Source organism: Styela clava, chromosome 14 (genome assembly GCF_964204865.1).
Source record: "Styela clava chromosome 14, kaStyClav1.hap1.2, whole genome shotgun sequence".
In the NCBI taxonomy this organism is placed as follows: domain Eukaryota; kingdom Metazoa; phylum Chordata; class Ascidiacea; order Stolidobranchia; family Styelidae; genus Styela; species Styela clava.
Genome location: NC_135263.1, coordinates 17,449,905 through 17,468,903, shown reverse-complemented (window position 1 = coordinate 17,468,903; position 18,999 = coordinate 17,449,905). Strand labels below are relative to the sequence as shown.

At 35.3% G+C, this 18,999-nt stretch overlaps 2 protein-coding genes across 2 annotated transcripts; one reads left to right on the top strand and one right to left on the bottom strand.

Annotated features, from left to right (window-relative positions):
• Nucleotides 1–714: 714 nt before the first annotated feature.
• On the top strand, nt 715–6,107 carry LOC120340845 (uncharacterized). The gene is made up of 4 exons (XM_039409228.2): nt 715–1,728; nt 2,519–2,677; nt 3,202–3,294; nt 3,983–6,107. Exons 1-4 carry the CDS (start codon nt 808–810, stop codon nt 4,082–4,084), a joined length of 1,275 nt encoding a protein of 424 aa, XP_039265162.2. The 5' UTR covers nt 715–807; the 3' UTR covers nt 4,085–6,107.
• Nucleotides 6,108–11,700: 5,593 nt separating this feature from the next.
• On the bottom strand, nt 11,701–15,126 carry LOC120340678 (uncharacterized). The gene is made up of 3 exons (XM_039409000.2): nt 14,972–15,126; nt 13,482–14,600; nt 11,701–13,102 (listed from the first exon to the last, which is right to left on the bottom strand). Exons 1-3 carry the CDS (start codon nt 15,013–15,015, stop codon nt 12,409–12,411), a joined length of 1,857 nt encoding a protein of 618 aa, XP_039264934.2. The 5' UTR covers nt 15,016–15,126; the 3' UTR covers nt 11,701–12,408.
• Between the last annotated feature and the right edge of the window lie 3,873 nt (nt 15,127–18,999).

Sequence of the window (18,999 nt, the reverse complement as noted above, 5' to 3'; positions counted from 1 at the left end):
GTACGGTATCGGCAGTTGCAGAAGTACGGTAGGTAATTTAGCTCTGTATCTTGTATACGGTTCCTGGTTACTGCTACTGGTAACGTAATTGAAAAAAAGTTTTTAGCAGGCTACAGCAGTCAGGCAGTACTGTAGCTGACTTACAGACTTATATTTTGACGGAGGAATAACTTAAATGTAATCATACAGATACAGTCATAACTGCATACGCTGTACGGTGTAATTTATGTAATCCTATAATATCTACCGGTAAACTATTAGTTTGTTGTCAGATAATAAATAACATTACAGCATTACTGCATTAGTAAACAGATAATAAAATTTGCCCATTTACCGTAATTATTCTGAAAGGAGTAACCTGGATTATTATTTTGACTTCACTTCTTTTTCTGGTCATATTGCAGGGATTCTATAAGTATTTATCTAAATTTGAAAACTTTGTTGCCATGCTGAGTGAGTGTTACCTTCATGCTGTTATCGGTATGTCTGTATGTGTTACCAGTATTTAAACTTTTTGCAAATAGTTTTGTAGTCGATTAATCTTGGATAACGCTTAATACTTGATCATTCGCCGCTACCGCTATACATCATGCCAATTTATCTAATTATAAAATGTCATTATACTGGGATCTACTACAGTACTAAACTATTATATTTTCGTATGTGAGACTTTTCAATGCCATATTCTCAATACCTTTGTTTGTATTTTTATTCATCACTCATACAGTATAAAAAAACATTTATCGAATATAATTATGATATTTTACAATCTTCGTGCCTTATCTTTGTGATACTTCTAAAAAGCAGATGGCGGGATATTACCATGCTGCCACTGATCGTGTGAAGCGAATATTTTCTGCAACTGAATCGTATCTTTACCAACTTAAAGGTGCTGGAACAGCCGTTCTTAGTGTATTGAAACCGCGAATACGACAAAAAGAATATTCATTGGAACCTCAATGGAAAGAAGGAAATGAGGTCAATCATACTGTTTTCAATACTGAAAATGAGAATTTGAATTCAAATGAAAATTTGTACAAACAACAGAATGAAGGATACCAAGAAAAGTGGTCAATACTGTCATGCATCCTAGGTTCTTTATGTTATCCATTTTTTCCATGTGCCCAGTTCATTTTGCCAAGTAAATGTGTTTCCAATGTAGCAAACTCAAATAAATTTTGCACATCTTGTGGATGTAACTGTTGTATATGCACCGGTGTATCTTCCAATGTTGATAGTTCTGGCAACTGCATTTGTAACTTGGTCAGATCTCAATGGTTTTTCAACACTGTTCTCTGTATGTGTCCATTTCTGCTTGTGTTTTACCTCTTCTGGACCTATTATGATGACTACCTCTCAAAGCTACTGACATCGTTTGAAGAAATGGATCAGGAGCTGGCATGCGTTATCTTTGTTTTATTATTTATTATAGCCTCTCTACCACTTGTTTGGGGTTACGTTATTCTGAACTTGGCTGCTGGCTACAGGTTTGGAATTATAGCTGGTGTGTTTGTCGTAATGGCATCAGTGACTATCGGATTGTCTTTAACCCATCGTATTTCCCAAAGATTTTGTGCCAACTGTATAATGAAATTAATAAAACGACAATCTAATGCTGACCATCTGGAGGGGATACTAAAAGTTCTTGATGGCCCGGCTGGTTTAAAGGTTATTGCATTGACTCGATTGACACCAATTCCATTTGGTCTGCAGAATGGAATTTTTTCAGTAAGTTTCTTTATTATTCTTGTGAAAAATGTTTCTCTGGTATGGTTAAATGTATTGTTAGCTTTATCGTTAATTAGATAATAGCCATCAAGAAATAGATAAAATCTTTAGTGTACATTATTAGGCTAAGAGTGTAACTCTTACCTACTGGTATCCTAATTGAGATATTTAAAAGGTGTTCCAGTTGCTAAAATAGTTTATAACTGATTCTGGATTGAATGTTTATCTACAAGAGATAAATAATGTAAATTGGTACATAAAACGGTATTAAATTTGTTGAAATCTCATTATATTACTACTATTGAAACTGAGCATTTTGAGGATATATCTTATTTTGATCAGATTTTGTACTTTAATTAACCAGCGTTTTTACAGAAGCATAATTATATTCTTTTGTTTATTAGTAGTCATGGTGGTGTGGACATTTACTAGTCATATCATGTTTCTATGCTGGTGGTAAACATAAAACAAATTATTATCGATCAAGATTATATCAAACATCAACAAATTGTTCCATATTTTATCACTTGTATAAGTTGTATTATTATTTCAACAGTAATACAAATGTTTTTTCTACTTGACTATAATATAATGCTTATTTACACCAAACCTTTTTCGGTCTTTATAAATATTTGGAGTGACTAATACTTCACAAAACATGAAAATCATACATATTTTCCGCCTGATTGCAACTTCCTTCACGATTTTACATATTTCCTCAAATGTGTCATCATTGCCTGTTACCTTCCCTTGTTAATAGTATTCATATTAAAATATTATTTCAATTCAGATGTCAAATATCAAAACTCGACATTATGTTGCGGCCTCAAATATTGGTTTGTTTCCAACTCAAGTTTTGAATTGTTATATTGGATCTACATTCCGATCTGCTGAAGATGTTCTAAGTCGAGGTGGTTCTATTGGAGGATATGTTGTGTTCTTAATACAGGTAATTGTATTATAGCAGAGCAAAGGGTAGTTGTTTAAACAAGACTATTTTTAATGAACTTCCCAAATTATTTAAATTGGTAGTTATTTATTTTTATTCTAAATATTCGTTACATTCTTAGAATAGATCGTCACAAAATAGGCTTTCAAGTTTTTGGCATTCAATTTAATATACTACAAATTACAGACTGGGGTTTTCCAAATATTGTTTATATACACATTTTATTACAGATTGGAAATGCATGAATTGAGGCTCTAGGAGTGCAGCAAATTTATATAGGCTTAAAAATCTGAAAGGAATCAGTCAATTCAAATGTAACGACTCTTCTTAACCTTTGTATTGGCATATTATATTTGTTGTTTCATAGTGGTATGGTCAGGGATGTCCCAAATTGTATTTCATCAAGTTAATTTCAACTTGAGGGTTTTATTTATTAATTTGGGGTATGATTTTTTGATAATTCGTTACCACTGTTTTTTCGATCGACAACAGTGATACTCGATACACAATATCATAATTTTTAGTTGTCTATTGGATTTGCACTGATGACATTTGTTGTGCGACATGCAAGAAAAGAGTTAGCATCTGCACTGAAGGATTCTACAAAGAAGCCAGAGGTAATATATATATTTATAGAGTTTTCAACACCCTTGCTTCAAACGCAGCTCTTGTCAGGCAGTTGTTGACATGTAATGAGTTACTTTGTTGATGGGTTGGCTAGAATCTTTCAGGCTGGGAATTTGACCTTCCCAATTTAATTTTGTTCAAATTGGACTTGGGATTTGATTTAAATTTTTAATAACCTGAGGCACTAACATGATTAATAAGCACTAGGCAGGATGGTATGGAATTAATATTAGTCACAATATGTAGATATTATTTAAATCTCCATCATAAAATTTTGCATGAGATGAGCGAAAATATTTATTTCGATATTTGTATGCAACGTTTTTAACCCCCTCGCCAGAATTACTGCGACTTCGCATCTTTGTAGTGCAGATACCTATCGCAGTGTGCCTCACATGTACAAAATCTCACAAATCCATCACCACTATGTCAAAAAAATATAATGAGAGATTACTGTAATGAGAAGAGCTTTCACTAGTCTTTGTTGACCAAGCTTTGCTAGCCCATGTTATTGACACTTGGGAATTAAAGCATAAAGGAAGCTCATTAATTAAATCTATATCTAATTATCAAGTTTATTACACCTAGTAATCATTTCTTATACGAATGGTCAATGATTTAAAAAGCATATTGGCTGCAGTGTACAATAGTTTCAATTCAATTTGTTATTGTATTTAGACAAATTGTGAAAACCTTGGTAATACTTCTGATGGTGAAATCTTAACTGATGTTCGAGTGACACAACCTGGCCATGGAAGTCCTTCTCACAACTCATCGTAACAAATCTATCTGGTTATATTTAGTTTTGACCAAGTAATAAGAGCTGTATCAATATGGTTCAAGAAAGTCATTTTGCTTTTTTAAAAGGTGGATTCCAAAGTTTGGGAATGTTACATTACAATACAACTGTATCTATAACAAGCTTTAGCTGTTATTGTGTGAAGTGAACCCACCCTGTTAGTTTCAATTTCAGTAATCAAACTTGATCGAGAGCACGATATCATGTTATAGTATTTTCTATTGAGTTATGAAGCTCTTCGTTTTTGAAGCAATGTTACCTATCTTTGTTTTGTATGCTATCGGTTTATGATACATGAACATTCCTGCATTAGGCTGCATGACTGCAAATGACAATGACATGGTACTGTTTCATCGCTGTGTGTTCTCTTATTTTATTCTTGTTATAAAAATGCAATTGATTATGTTTTTATATGCTTAATTAATATGGGTTTATAATATATAAATTAATATCTTGACAAAAAACAATGCAAATTCAAGAAAGTTTTTTATTTTAAAACACTGAATTACCAATTTGAGTATAAATGTATGGAATGAAATAATTTTAACATGTTTTATTTTCAAAAATTGCTCAGCCGTGAGTTGGAAAACACAAATTTAAACATCAACATGCTCACACAGTCACACACTTACATTTTCCTGGAAGACATCGGGTTGTTTTGTTATTGTTGACACTGAGACTCTAAAATAAGCAGCACAATCAATGGGAAAGCACAGTGCTTACATATATGCTCATATGACCATATGATAACAAGGTATATACATATTTATCCACTTTTAGCATTGAAATGTTCAAACACATCTCCTATTGTTGTGAGGGGACTGTTTCGCACATTACATTTGACTACTGTCACTGACTTGATGACATTGCATTTGAATTCCTAGTATTATTGTATTTGTTGATTACTTTTAGCTACGGTATATTATTCTTTGTAGAAGCTTACTTGATATAGTGGGTTAACTTTTGCTTCAGCATCTTTTCTTTTATATGGATAATGAAGCCGAATTGTTTTCTTTTTGTTCTGTATTTAAATAAATTTAAAATATTTTTTCTTATTCCTGCTTCGATGTTCCATTTAAAGCCATATAGGGTGATAGCGATTTATACAACTCAAAAGTCATTTCAGGCTGAAAATGAATCAGTTTGGTTGGTATTGACCCAATTTGTGGGCACTATGTTCGAAATATTCAATTAATTTCAAACAAAGGCTGAAATTAGTGCCATTTCGAGATATCGTTACTGAAAAATCAGATATTCAAAAAATATTGTTTTTTTATGAAATATGTCATTTCACTGTCATATGAATTTGCAAAATTACAAGGTAGAATTCTAGAATATTATTTTATTCGGACATAGACTTCCCTGCGGTCATATTGTATTTCGTGTATATACCAGAAATGTTTTTATCCGATTTAAATCCGATATGGTTACTCTGCTTATAACAAATTATTTTATTTATAAATATTGTTAACAAATTCATTATTCTTTATTCAAAGTAATGTTGATAATAATAAAGTACCGGTAGCAATTTGGAATTTTCTTCTACCGTTTGCTGTAGGCATGGGTTTTATTTTATCATCATTTTTGAAGATGCTTCAACTTTTAACCACTGTGCTCTTGTGTTTCAAGTATCTAGTACTTTTTATTTTTGATCTTATATATGTAATTTTAAATGCATAATTTCTGTTTATAGTATGAAATGTACGATTAATTCTATAAGTGGTAAACCGGTGCCTCTTCCAAATCACTAATTGAGTGTTAAATATGAAAGAAGTAGATCTGTGTGGAATTCATCTCGTCATACCAAAGTGCTTTTATGATGTCACAATGTTGAAACGATTAGGGTTTTCAGTAAATTCATATTTTTAGTTAATATTTAACAGGGAATATACCAGTTTCATGAGGCTATTTGGTGGTTATACTTATCTCAGTTATCTGCACAATATTTCTCATCTAAAGAAGCACTTTTTTAATTCTAATGAATATAAATTTATTATTTTAAAAGATGTGTTCTTTTGTTTTTATGTGGCTTAAAAAGCTTCTATAATAGAGTAAGGCTAAGTAACAGTTGGAAATTTTTGAAAATGTTTTTCTGACATCACACAGAAAATTTCAAGAGTAAAATTAGCATTGTTTCAGAACCTACAAAGGCAACGAAGTGTGCTACTGTTTTTGCAGTAATGGAACCTCGAAACCATACTACTGAATTACATTATCTTGATCATTCATGATAATGAATGTTGCTTAACTGTTCACTGTGGAAAATATACATTTTCAGACATTTTGCGATCCATTCTAATATGAAATATTCAATTTGTTTGAAGGTATATCATCGCAGACAATCCTCTCATTTTTCATTTGAAATTATATTTTGCGAAGGGTCACACTTCTAGGAGAATTAGGTATCACCGAACTAAAACATCACTTTGATAGTTTTAGAGATAGTTTCCATAATAATTAGTTGGATTTCGCTCAAAACTGAATCACGCGAAGTTACAGCAGAACAGTTGAGGGAATTGCACGGTACGAAAATGACACGTTCAAAATTTCAGCGGGTCTGAAATCAATAACGATTATTCTACGACAGCGATTTGCAACCGCGGTTCTGCAAATTTCCATTCGCTGGCTGCGAATTGGGGACGCTAGATGTCAGTTTGGAGGGGGGGGGGGGGAGTGACAACAAATCGGGCAGGTAAAGGAAATATAATAATATTTGACATTTTTATCCATCCCAGTTTTATGTTTTGGTCTGACCTTGTTTACTTGTGATTTCTATGTTAGCGTAAAATATTATATGATTTTCTTGGTACTCCCTAACCTAAAGTATGAGCAACAAAATGTCGCACAACCTGAACATTAACCTGGTACAGTGACGTACACAATCTGAGTTCAGGTTGTGCGCCATCTTGGTGCGCATACTTCAGGAGGTCCATTTTCTCAATCTATTGAATCGTAATAATACGATTCAGCGCGCGGCTTGCTTTTATTGACGCTTCATTGGGCATAGTCTTCCATGCTGTCCAGGGTGATTCGTTGTTGGAAGCGAGAATGTTGGCAATATGGGTACATAAGATGTTACACAAATGAACTTATCCCAGTCCTAAATTACGTTTTGTAACTGATGCGTTTTTTGTGTTATAAAACGTTTTCTAACTTTGGGCCAATTTAAAAAGCATTGAGTAATATGCTTTCGATTTTATCCTAGAAAAACGATTTGTCTTTGATGATAGCAAAAATGGCAAGCCGCTTACCATGGGCGACGAATTAACCCAACATCAGTAAAGTAAGTTCTGGATACTGTTTTATAGTAAAAGGCGCATTCTGTAGTTATTTCATTCTATTCCATTTAGCAACAAGAGAGCTGTGCTCAAATATATGGACACGTTAACCAGAGCGAAGCAGTATTTACCTTTGACGCCACCGGTACCCACGAAAAATTCCGAGTTTCGCGTGGAAATAATTTACGGAATCAAACCGGACAGCCAGTGTTCCCATGGATAAAATAATTCAGCGAAATTTTAGACGAAATATCAGATTTCGTGCGAAATTTAGAAATGAATAAAAGTAATAGCTTTCTGGCAAAATAATCAATCTTTACTCACTGAAAATTTCAAAGCAATTGGTCCAGTAGTCAAAGAGAAAGGCGATTTTTTTTTAAAATGATGGAGACAAATAATAACAATAACAACAAAATTTTGAAACGATCGTTATGTCCACTACGTGTCCAATAATACAGTACCGAGACGAGTTGATGAAATTGCTGCTGATATAGGATTTACGTATTTGAAGGAAAGCCGATAATACGGCTTCATCATATGGCGAGTCATGGCCTCTCGTCCGGTTACCAGTCCATGATGGGTGTGGGATTAGTTAGCCAGTTATTTGTTTTTCGGAAACATGAACTTGGTGGTGGAAAAAGCCGTAACCGATCAGCGATTACGTCAACCACACTGTGGCGCGAGAATTCCAGCAATCCTCTCGTACATAACGATCCCGCATGTGATGCGCCCCCACGCACGGTAATCAAAGGTCCGGTGGCGAGCGTACTCTTAACGCACGATGCGCCACACCACCGAGGTGATATGCTATGTCAGGGTGGTCAAAGGTTGTCGACTCCGCGGGCCACGAAATTATTTTTGCAATGTTCGCGGGCGACAATAATGCCAAGAATAGGTAAACAGTGCAAAACAAAACAAACACTTTTATTGTGCAATCACATAGTTATCAGGCATAGCCATTCTAATAGAATCCGCATTCGATTTTTAGTTTTCTATGATGCCTATATTGTTAGCATATATACCCGACCAAAAAGTTAGAAAACCAGATAACAATTTAGACTGCCAATCACATCATTCAACTTTGCTAGTTTCCCCAGCTAGCCATAAAACTATTTGATGACAATATGTCAAAAGATTTTTCTGATTAATTTTATGACGAAACAACACGAAATGCGATTTTTTGATTACTCTCCGAATGTGACGCGGGCCACAGATAATGGAGCGGCGGGCCACATGTGGCCCCCGGGCCTGGGTTTGGACCACCCTGTGCTATGTAGTTTAATCAGGAATACAAAGTTTAGTCTTCAACGGGTGAGTCCATATTGCCAGGAAATAAGCCACTACAACACGAATTGCGCCCTTGCCGTGGCTTCATTAATTTCTTTAAGTAATCAAACTCAATTTGCTGACGATTCACTGTGCAGTAATTCATCGCAAACATTCATTGCCAAGAATATTATCGGTCATCTTGTTATCTGACGATAGTGATGAAGGCGGTAAATAAAATAAAGGTCCGTGCGCTAAACACTCGCCCATTTTAGCCAATGAGAATGATAATGTATTTGAACAGCTTTACACGATTTTATTCGTTTACGATACTGTTGTTAGATTCCTGCAAACTTGGGATCAACTGAAGAATAATTAGTCCATGTCAAATGAAGGATCAATTGGTATTATAGGGTTAGGGGAGGGGGATATTCTTCAATTGGGAAACGAGATCAACTGAAGAATCTCCACCCCGACTAAGACCTACTGAAGAATCCCCCCTCCCCCAAAGTGGTGAGTCCATCTGAAGTATCTCCGCCTCAGGCGGGCCCGGGAGGGGCGGAGTTTCTTCAGTTGATCCCAAACTTACGATCTCATGCTTGCAACAATTCAATACCAGTAAAAAATGGCATATCTAATTGATTGATGTGGAGCAAGCATATTCAAGAATTACATAATAGCATGGAAGTTCGTTCCTGTATTTTAATTTGAGTTTCCGGAATGGACAATTGACCAATTCAGTAATATTCACGGAAATTGAATTCCCGAGGATTGAAGAGCGGTTTTGAACTTGAAACAAAATTCAGTGTCTTGTATCAGCCTAATTGTTCTGAATTTATTCAGATTGAATATCCTCACATGTGGCAGCGGGTAAAAAAATTTATTGCCATTCACAGCTTTATACTTGAGTGCCGCGACCGCGCTTGCAAGACATTTGACATAGTCGAAGAAACACAAGACTGTTTCTGGGTAAAATGAAGCGATGGCGGGGGCGATGCTAGAAAAAAGTTTGGGGAACACTGGTCTATCATTATATAAATATAAGCAAATACGGATTAGGTTTGCCACTATTATTAAACTTGTTACAATTCAAAATCTTATGTTTTGGCATTATTAGATTTGCTTTTATATCTATACATCTCTCGGACCGCTTGATTATTTCATTATGGTTTCGACTCAGCTTCGCCAATAAGGTTGAGAAACAACTGTTATATATAATTATATATATTTGTATACAAAATATTTTAAGCAAAATGTCAGTTTTTTAAGATTCGCGATATATTTAAATTCAGTAAAAAAATTGTTAAGTTTCAATGATTTATTATTTTAAACCTCCGCCTGTTGTCCATTTTTAAAATATGAAAAGCCTAATAAAGCCAAGAGTTCAATATCATTGAATAATGCCAGGTTATTATATGATTAATTGAATTGTAACAGCACATAAGCATCCTGGTTACCTTGTGTAAAAATTTTTATACAAACTCCTCACCCTTATAAACGTTGAAAAAATTTTCACGGATGTAATATGTCCGATAAGTAGTATTCGTTACATTATTTTTGTTCGTCGTAAGAAAAGTATATAAGTTCCTTCATCGCCCGATAGCGTGCTGCGGTTTGCGCTGCCTTATTGGAAGTTTGTATAAAATCTCCACAAAAATAACACTTCTAGAAATTTCTGATTGCATAACATAATTATCTTACTGAATATTTGCCTTTGTTACGGTGACATAACATGGACGTATTACAGTCATAAATCGTACATGCTACCACCCATTATAGGGTTTGATTGGTAAACACGCAGAGAAACTTGCCTCAAATATTTGTATCTCACCAGAGTTATTTAATTTCACGCGTGAAACGTGATGCGACTATTGCGTTATATAAGAGAGTAGTATCCACCTTATACGTTAGGATATGAATTACGTATTCATGCCGATGAGAGGAAAGTTGCTAAGACGTTCCCTGCACACATTACACATTATTTACGCCATCTAGTGTGGAAACTATGAAGAACCTTGAAGATTAACAAATATCAACCCAGGAATGCCAGTGAGGTGACAAGCCCACCAGCACTCCAGATATATGGTGTGACGAAGCTTCTTATTGATTAGCTTTCCATCGTATGATCGGTGCTCTTTGCTGATTTTCAAACTGTCTTTAACAGCGCCCAAACTGACTTTGCCTCGAGCTTGCTGAATACCAATCTCGCACGCTTCTCGCATTTTTTGAATTGCTTCACGTCACTAAATGTATGTATGTATGTATGTATGTATGTATGTTTATTCGTCTCGTAAAAGCAATAAAACGAGTTGACAATTATCAATATTGAAGACGGGATGTATGCAAAAAAAACATACGGGTCTGAAACACAAATGTGCGGCACTGGAAAACTTTGCGAGGTGAGAAATCACAATCCCAATAAAGTGCAAATTTCTTTCCGCAGTGATTTTAAATTATCAGTACTCAAAGATGAAGGAAGTCGCTAATATCTTCATTCATTTAAACTTCTTCTGAGGTATAGGACCCGATGTTCGCCCAAAAAGTTTCTGTTTATTTAATTTTAAAAAGAAGCACACTTTTCGTCGGCCACGCGTGAGCGCTTACTTCACATTTTCCGTCGATTTTAATAAAATTTGGTGCTCTTAAACCTAACCGGTGCCATGCCGGTACCTCGTGTCCGTAGCTCTGTTTTTTACTGGCACTTTCATGAAACATGGCGATGAAATGCCATTCAATTCTGTTTTGCTCTGTGCTGTTAAAGGGAATGCGGAAGGGACAGTCGCCTGTGATAATATCTAGTGTTCATCATACTACACGGAATAATTAAGAGAAACTCTTCTTTGCGTTACGCTATACTTACATTAAAATTTATAGTACCATGCTCTGCTTCAATCTAAAATCATGACCGTTTTATGCGGAAAAATACGTCATTGATTAGTGTCGCTAGTCAGATCGTATTCGTTTTTTAAATGGACAAAGTTTATCATGAGTGGAAACCTATTCTGACAATACGCAACCGGATTCCACAAAAAACTGCAATTATTACACACGAGTATGCAATGGAACGATTTTATTGAAATGTATTTCTTTGTATGAGATTTAATAAAAGACATATAATATAGCATACTATTGCTGCCCCAGAAAAAAATTTAGGCACAATCGCGGTTTGGCAACAACGATCAAATTGAAAATATTTGCTAGATTCAATTAAATTCAACACTTAAAGTACGCATATTGTGCTAGATTGCACCTAACATGATTGTTCACTAAATAAAATAGATATCATAAAATAAGTAAATTGGACCGAAAAAGGGGGTTGCCATATAAGCTTGTTGCCCCAGCTTATACCTGACGGGTTTGAATCCATTGTCCACCTCTTCACTCATGATATAATAAATATTTGAAACAAAATGCTTCGTTTTTTAAGAAGCATTGCATCTGTCTTCGTGGCAGTATCCAAGCCCCTGTTCAAAGCTAAGGTGTAAAACATCTCATTGAAAAACTAGTTATTTAGTTAATATGTTTGAATTGACGAGAAATTTGCCTTTCTGATGCTGTCGGTAGAGAAAGACTGACTTTGACTGATATTGCATTTTTTCGCTGCTACATAAAACCGGCTAACCGGGACGGATCAAATGTTATGGAAATATAATTATAAACGTTTGTATAAAATATTGACACAAAGACAAAAAACCTAGAATTGGCAACGATCAAAGTCTTAGTATACCGGCAAATCTTTAGTTAGAATAATCAGTCTTTTCTTACGTGGAAAATATTTCACGGCTGTCATTCAATTCAAACATAGATTCAAAATCGTGGCTGATAATAGTATTGTTAGAGCCATATAGGTAGTGATTCTCACTAGATGTTTGAGAACAGTCTGCTGGCATGTGTTCGATGGAGGTGCCCAACGAAGACTCGACCAAATCTGAAATCGATTGATGCATCTGCGTTACTTTTTTGTTTCCTTTATCTTGCTTAGATGGTGTTGAATTTGATCGCCGCAACTGGGGTCTTACTGGTTCGGACGCAACTCCACTTGCAGATGCCGGGGACAGTGAGCTGTTTTCATGCTTCATGGAGATATCGAACATATCTTTATTTGAATTCAACGCTATACCCTGCGTTGACCTCTCTCCTTTTTGCTTTGAGTTCTCTTCAACACTGACAAGCATTTCTGTGAGTGAAATGATGTAGTTTCGAGCCAAAGTTAGGGTTTCAATTTTTGACAATTTGCGGCCGTTTTTTACATGTGGGCAAATGTCACGCAAACCCTGAAACGCATCGTTGAGCTGGTGCATGCGCATCCTTTCTCGTTCGTTGCTCTCTAATCTCTTCTTTGTTCGAAATTCTTCGGTGTCTTGTTCTGGTTCTATTTTGCTAGCAGCAGGGGTGGAATGGACTTCTGTTGATTTACGTTTTCTAGATTCGAGCTTACACGAATCCGAGGCTAGGCTGTGAAAAATAACAAAAAATTGAATACCATTTTAGTAACATAATCCGTTAAATCAGTCACGTGCTTTAAAAATCGGCCAGGGAATGTTAAGTAGGCCTATATGCTGCATTATAGTAATGGACGATGAAACATATTTTCCTCGGAATTAAAAATTTTCAAGTTAATATGTGGGAAAGGAATCATTGTTATCACGTGTTTCTCAGCCATTCCAGTCCTAGGCAAAAGCTGTAAAATTATTTTATACAAATCAAAAATATGACCTCGATCTTTATTTTAATAACTACTAAATATACTGGTATACAATTTTTGACATATCCCATAGGAGATATGAAAACGATATTTAGTTTATGCTATTCAATTTTTGTGTAAATATTATACCTATTCGTGGCCTTCTTTTGATACAAAGTGTTCAGTAATCTTCTTTGTGTCATTTTATGCCTCGTCGCCTTCAGTCTGTGAATTGGTTCCGAGTTGTGATTCACATTGCTGTCAAAGGTTTGCTGTGTACTTGCCAAATTATGAGCTTCTGGCGGTATAAAGTCATTATTTTCCGCCATTTCGTACGAATTATTGAAACAATTAAAATTGCTTTGTACCTGGTATGTGGGGTCAGATATATCGTAGTAAGATTGGTTGTTTTGTGAATATTGCTCACAACCTGAGTGGTCTGCGTTTGGAAGGGGGTTACCTGGTGAATAACTTGAGCACGAGACAGGAGACATAGACGAGCTAGACACAGATGCTTCAGGTTTGTTTGCTAAGAGAGATATTGGAGGTAGTCGTCGCTTGCCTGCGCTTGGAACACTGAGGTTAGAATAGGTAAGGTTTTGGTCACGGTTCGGACTAGAAGTAAACTCCTCGTCCGGCATTGTAACAGCAGTGATATTAGTACCGTACTCTCGAAAAATGGTAGATTCGGTTCTTTCATTTCCAACGGAAGCCATGGAAGCTGCCGCTCGCAGAATGTCAGCTTCATAATCGCCACCTTCGTACCATGTTCCAAAGGGAACGTCATTTTCAGTGCTATATTCAGTAGATCGGGAATCTCTCATTGACCAATTTGCTGGAAAACCATCATCTTGGTGGATTTTATGACTTGTTCTTCTTGCTGGGGTCCAATGATTTTCGGATCGTACGGAATCTCTAATTTTTGATCCTGTGTTGTTGTTGTTACTAATGTTGTTCAATCGTTGATGTTGATCTTCATCCCACCATGTCGATTTTTCTGATTGGTTATTGCGTGGTTTTGGCAAACAACTGTTGGAAGAGTTAGCACTAAACAACTCATCTAAATCAATTTTATTGTTAGAATATGACTGAGTTTTCACGGGGTGCCAACTTGATACGGGGTTGTCCAAAAGTGCCGGAATCGGGCGTAAGCTGATGGACGTTGAAGTGCATTCCATTTTTTGCAGTCGTTTTTCAGCATTGTGTGTGTTGTTCCCCGCTATGGGATTTGAGAGTGATATGCAAGGGTTGATGACGGAACTTGAAACACTAAAAAAAAATTGTTCAATGATACCTTGGATTCCACAATAAAAACGTTTACCCAGTTTTATTTATATATTGAAATAGATGTTGGTACTGCCAAAAACAGTAAACTTGTTGTCGAAGCACATAACGAAAAATTTTCGTCCAATTTTTTTGTCAAATCATATTAGTATTAAAATAACTACATTTTGGAAAGAATTAATAATTTTATATTATCACGTTTTTAAAAAACCTGAACATTCGAGAAAAGTTAATTATCTGAGAATACGGAGACAATACGGAAAAATAAAAAATGTACACAACCCATTTCATATATCAAGAAGTTAATTTCATTCTCACTGTAATATATAGAAGTTATTGATCGTCATTAAACTAACCTGGAAACTTGTCCGTTAGGCGATGTCCATTGTTCCATTTTCATTTCGAAATTACTTTAAACGTTGAAATATTTGTATATGTAATATTCACGCTTTAAATCTAATAATTAGAAGTGAAATAATCTGCAAAATATGTATAAAATAACAAGTTTATTAACTAAGAGCCATCTTGTTCTAAATGCTGGTTGCCACTTGCCACACGTACACGACGGTACGCAATGTCGCACAGTTCAGTTATAAAATGCGGGAAACACGCGCGTTCGGATTTCATAACTGCACGCAATGAATCGACTATTTTACTTACTGAGAACATCAAGCATAGATCTTGGATCTTATTCTTTTCTGATTATTCAAAGACAATTGCTTCGTAAATATATATATGTTAAATTGGTGGAATAATCAAACAATGGGCATGCTACCTTGTGAATACCCGGGTCTGTAAAATGTTTCAATGGCTCGAATTACTTCTTGATACGGCAATTGCAAAGCACTTCCATGACTGGTATAGCACCGGTTAATTGGAATGAATTACGCGATCGCATTACATGTTGCATTATTCCGAATTTTATTTCACACCTCTTTGCATTTTGTGACAAACGAAGTGATACAAAAGTAATATAATATATTATCCTAACCTAACTGAAACTCGCCTTCGATTAACTCAACATCTTCTGCACTGCGAACCACATAATATACTACATCCAATGCAGAATTCTCGCTAGCGATTTTTGTTACCTCCTGAATTTGAAAAAAATTCTGGTGACAAATAGGAAAACACCATCAATCAATGTTGCTTCAAGCCGTAGAGTACTGCTAAATCCCGGTATTGTTTTCATCATTTCTATATTTTAAGAAATAACCTTAGAACATTTTTTGAATGACCGGGCAAAAATATCTGAAAAAATTCCCAGCAGCGTACAACCCAGTTCTAAGGTTAGTCATTCAAGAAACAATTCAAGTATATATAGAACAATATAATAAAAAAATTCCGTTTGAAAGGTTTATCCTCTAATAGAAAATTGTCGAATAGCGCATGCACCACAGAGAGACGATTTCACACCTCTGTTCAATGCCTGCCTGAAGCTGCGACCTAACACTGTCACTAACTGTCTCAGAGTTGTCCAGTTTTAATCCGATCCAAGACGAAGATAGAACAATGTATGTTATGACTCATATAAGCTTCTGCAACAACCAACCATGCATGTTTCGAACTTATGCGTCACAATCGGGGCACTGTTGGGCGTTTGCGTCAAGACGCACGGGTTCTTCGAGGGGACGTAATCACGCAAAATAGAGTCATTCAATGTAATACATAAATAACTGCAGCTCAAAGGTACAAGATATTTTGTTATGTATCCAGTTACGCATGTTGGATGGATACTTTTGAGTCAACGCACAACATAGCGCCTTTCTTGCACAAAGTAATTATTGTGACGTTCTTGGGAAGACATGGAATGAATAGCACAGGCTTAGCATCCCATCAGTTATTTCTTTCCTGTATTAAATTATTACGCACATAAAACTATGATTAGAAATCGTGCACTATCTAAAAATATGTTTCAATTTCCCTATTTGGGCTAAAATACGTTGTTTCGGTGTCATACGCAGAATATCGTAGTCATAAGATTTTCTCTAATTTTAATTAATATACGTAAACTTATCTAAATATATTAACTTTGCCGCGTCTTGTCTCAAAAATAGTTTCAATCTTGTACGTTCATCCTTTTATGTTATTTCGCGTTCACGGGAAGAGTCAAAAGCGGACGTGAAATTTTTTCCGACTACCATTGTTTCATGGAAGGGAAGGAAGTATATGATATGGACAATCGACTGGTACCGGTTGCGGATTTTCCGCGATAATCTTCAATCTGACATCTCCGAGAAATGAAAGTTTTTATAAATATGCAGTGATTCTGTGAATGCGTGGGCCTATTTTAGCAGTGGTTTTTAGCAAATTTAATATTTAAAGAGGGGAATACCGAAGATGCCAAATTTCAAAAAAAAAAAAATTTGTAATAAATATCCATTTTTCATCTTAGCTTATACCTACAAAAAATTAACGAATGTGCGATTTTTTTTTGAGCTATAAGAAAGCAAATCATCACGAGACGTGCGGTAGAAACCAGTTTGTTCTAGTGTTTCCTAGTTGCGAAGCGTCTTTGTCTTTCCTAAAACAAGATACATATATATACAAAGCTAAGGAATGTACATATCCCTGAGAATGTGACTAAACGGCGTGGGTAATCTGCATATTCTATGCATATTTCGATTCGGCAGATCTGTTGTGAAATATTTTGTAGCAATTGAAATCAGTCATATTCCCGCCAAAAATCACAACCAGCGACAATAGCAGGAACAACCTGATGACGCGTTTCAAATTCCATGCGTCGTTACACGACAAAATTCATTAATGATCTTAGTAAACACAATAATAGCGAGAGTGCTTGTTGCCAACACCGGTAGGAAGTTAGTTGCATCTTCGATGACGATGTCGATCGGTCTTAAGTTGTAATAAAGATACATGATGCCCCTTCTATTGTTTTCGCGACATGACAATGTTTTACCGGATGCTAATATTCTTTATACCGTGAACAGAGTATGGCAAGATACTATTTGATGGGATTCGTAAGAATGGGAGCGGGTAACATGTTTCCGTATCGAAACGCTCATCATGTAAATTTGACTTGGCTTGAAAGTCTACTGATAAAATATCAGGAAGATATTCACGAACATTTTTCATTTTGTATTTGCAATGCAACAAGCCGAATTTGATGTTATCAGAAATCGAGTTCCCGCGTGTGAGTGTTAAATTAGAGATCGTTCCAAACTTTATAAAAGATATGGGTCATTATTTACATTGCTTTGCAATTGATACGTAGTAAGTATATCCCCGTGTTGGACTACGTCCCTGACGTTCTAATCTCTTCGCACGGATCTCATATTTATATTTTATTCCCAGCAAACCAATGACTGGTTGCACCCAGCCCGGTATAACTTGGACCAGAAGACCATGACAACATAACCCAGAAAGATTCATATCATCTTGTTTCATTGAAAAATGTCAGTGTCATTGCGACCATTTTTTAAGATAAATATCGAATTATAAAAAATTTGTTGATTTCGGTGAAAATGTGATACCTCGAATTACCCCAAAGACAACTGTATTGAACGAATCTATAAGAAATGCAAATGTTATATATCATATGAATCGCGATTGAAAAACAGCTTTACCGAGTAGATGAATTCTAAATAACGCAATTTTTAATCATCATTTAATTCGAATTTTTAACAAAGTAAATTGTTCAAACATCCATACGCCCATATTCTACTCAATTGCTGGTAAAGTCGATTGCTTTAGTTTACAGTATATCACACGCACATTCAAAGAATTCCGATCATTTGAATAAGTCAGAATTATGGTACATTTAAATACTGTTTATCGCACCTATTGTGCATAACAATTGTTGCTACATATTTTTATTGTTTATTGTTAAAAATCAGTATTCATAAATTCGCAGAATGGCTCTAGTCTAGGTGAGAAATAGGTGAGAAAAAACTCCTATTTTAGCAGCCATTGAAGACAAAAATGACTACTAGCGTTTGAACCGGCCACGCTTGAAATGAGGTAATTTAGAGATAACCATATTTAGGTAATTTAAAGATAACCATACAAAGGAAATGAGGAACACACCTGGATTGATGAATACAATATATATAATAGTTTCTATTCATCCCATTTGCTACCGTGCAATTGCGGTGAAAATCGTATGATTTTAGTTTATGCTGAAATGCCTCATCAAATAAAATAAAATTGTCCAAATTCACCAATCGAAACAGAATCGCTTCCATTGCATGCTTAATTGAAATTTATAATTTTATTTACTAGATTAGAAATATGTTGATTTCAAGGGTCTCTTTATTGTATGCGGCAAATTGTATGCGCAATTCTCGGACAATGTCATTGAAAAATGGCCCTAAAATTCTGCTCGGGTAAAGTGCAATTAGAAATAGTTGTTCTCTCAAATATA

What these genes read in the sequence shown, in the direction of transcription:
- LOC120340845 (XM_039409228.2), top strand. Translation starts at nt 808, where the DNA reads ATGGCGGGATATTACCATGCTGCCACTGATCGTGTGAAGCGAATATTT. An exon ending in TGCAGAATGGAATTTTTTCA is followed by an intron (nt 1,729 to 2,518) that starts GTAAGTTTCTTT and finishes ATTTCAATTCAG; the next exon opens with ATGTCAAATATCAAAACTCG. An exon ending in ATTCTACAAAGAAGCCAGAG is followed by an intron (nt 3,295 to 3,982) that starts GTAATATATATA and finishes TATTGTATTTAG; the next exon opens with ACAAATTGTGAAAACCTTGG.
- LOC120340678 (XM_039409000.2), bottom strand. Translation starts at nt 15,015, where the DNA reads ATGAAAATGGAACAATGGACATCGCCTAACGGACAAGTTTCCAG. An exon ending in CCTAACGGACAAGTTTCCAG is followed by an intron (nt 14,601 to 14,971) that starts GTTAGTTTAATG and finishes ATTTTTTTTTAG; the next exon opens with TGTTTCAAGTTCCGTCATCA. An exon ending in CAAAAGAAGGCCACGAATAG is followed by an intron (nt 13,103 to 13,481) that starts GTATAATATTTA and finishes TATTTTTCACAG; the next exon opens with CCTAGCCTCGGATTCGTGTA.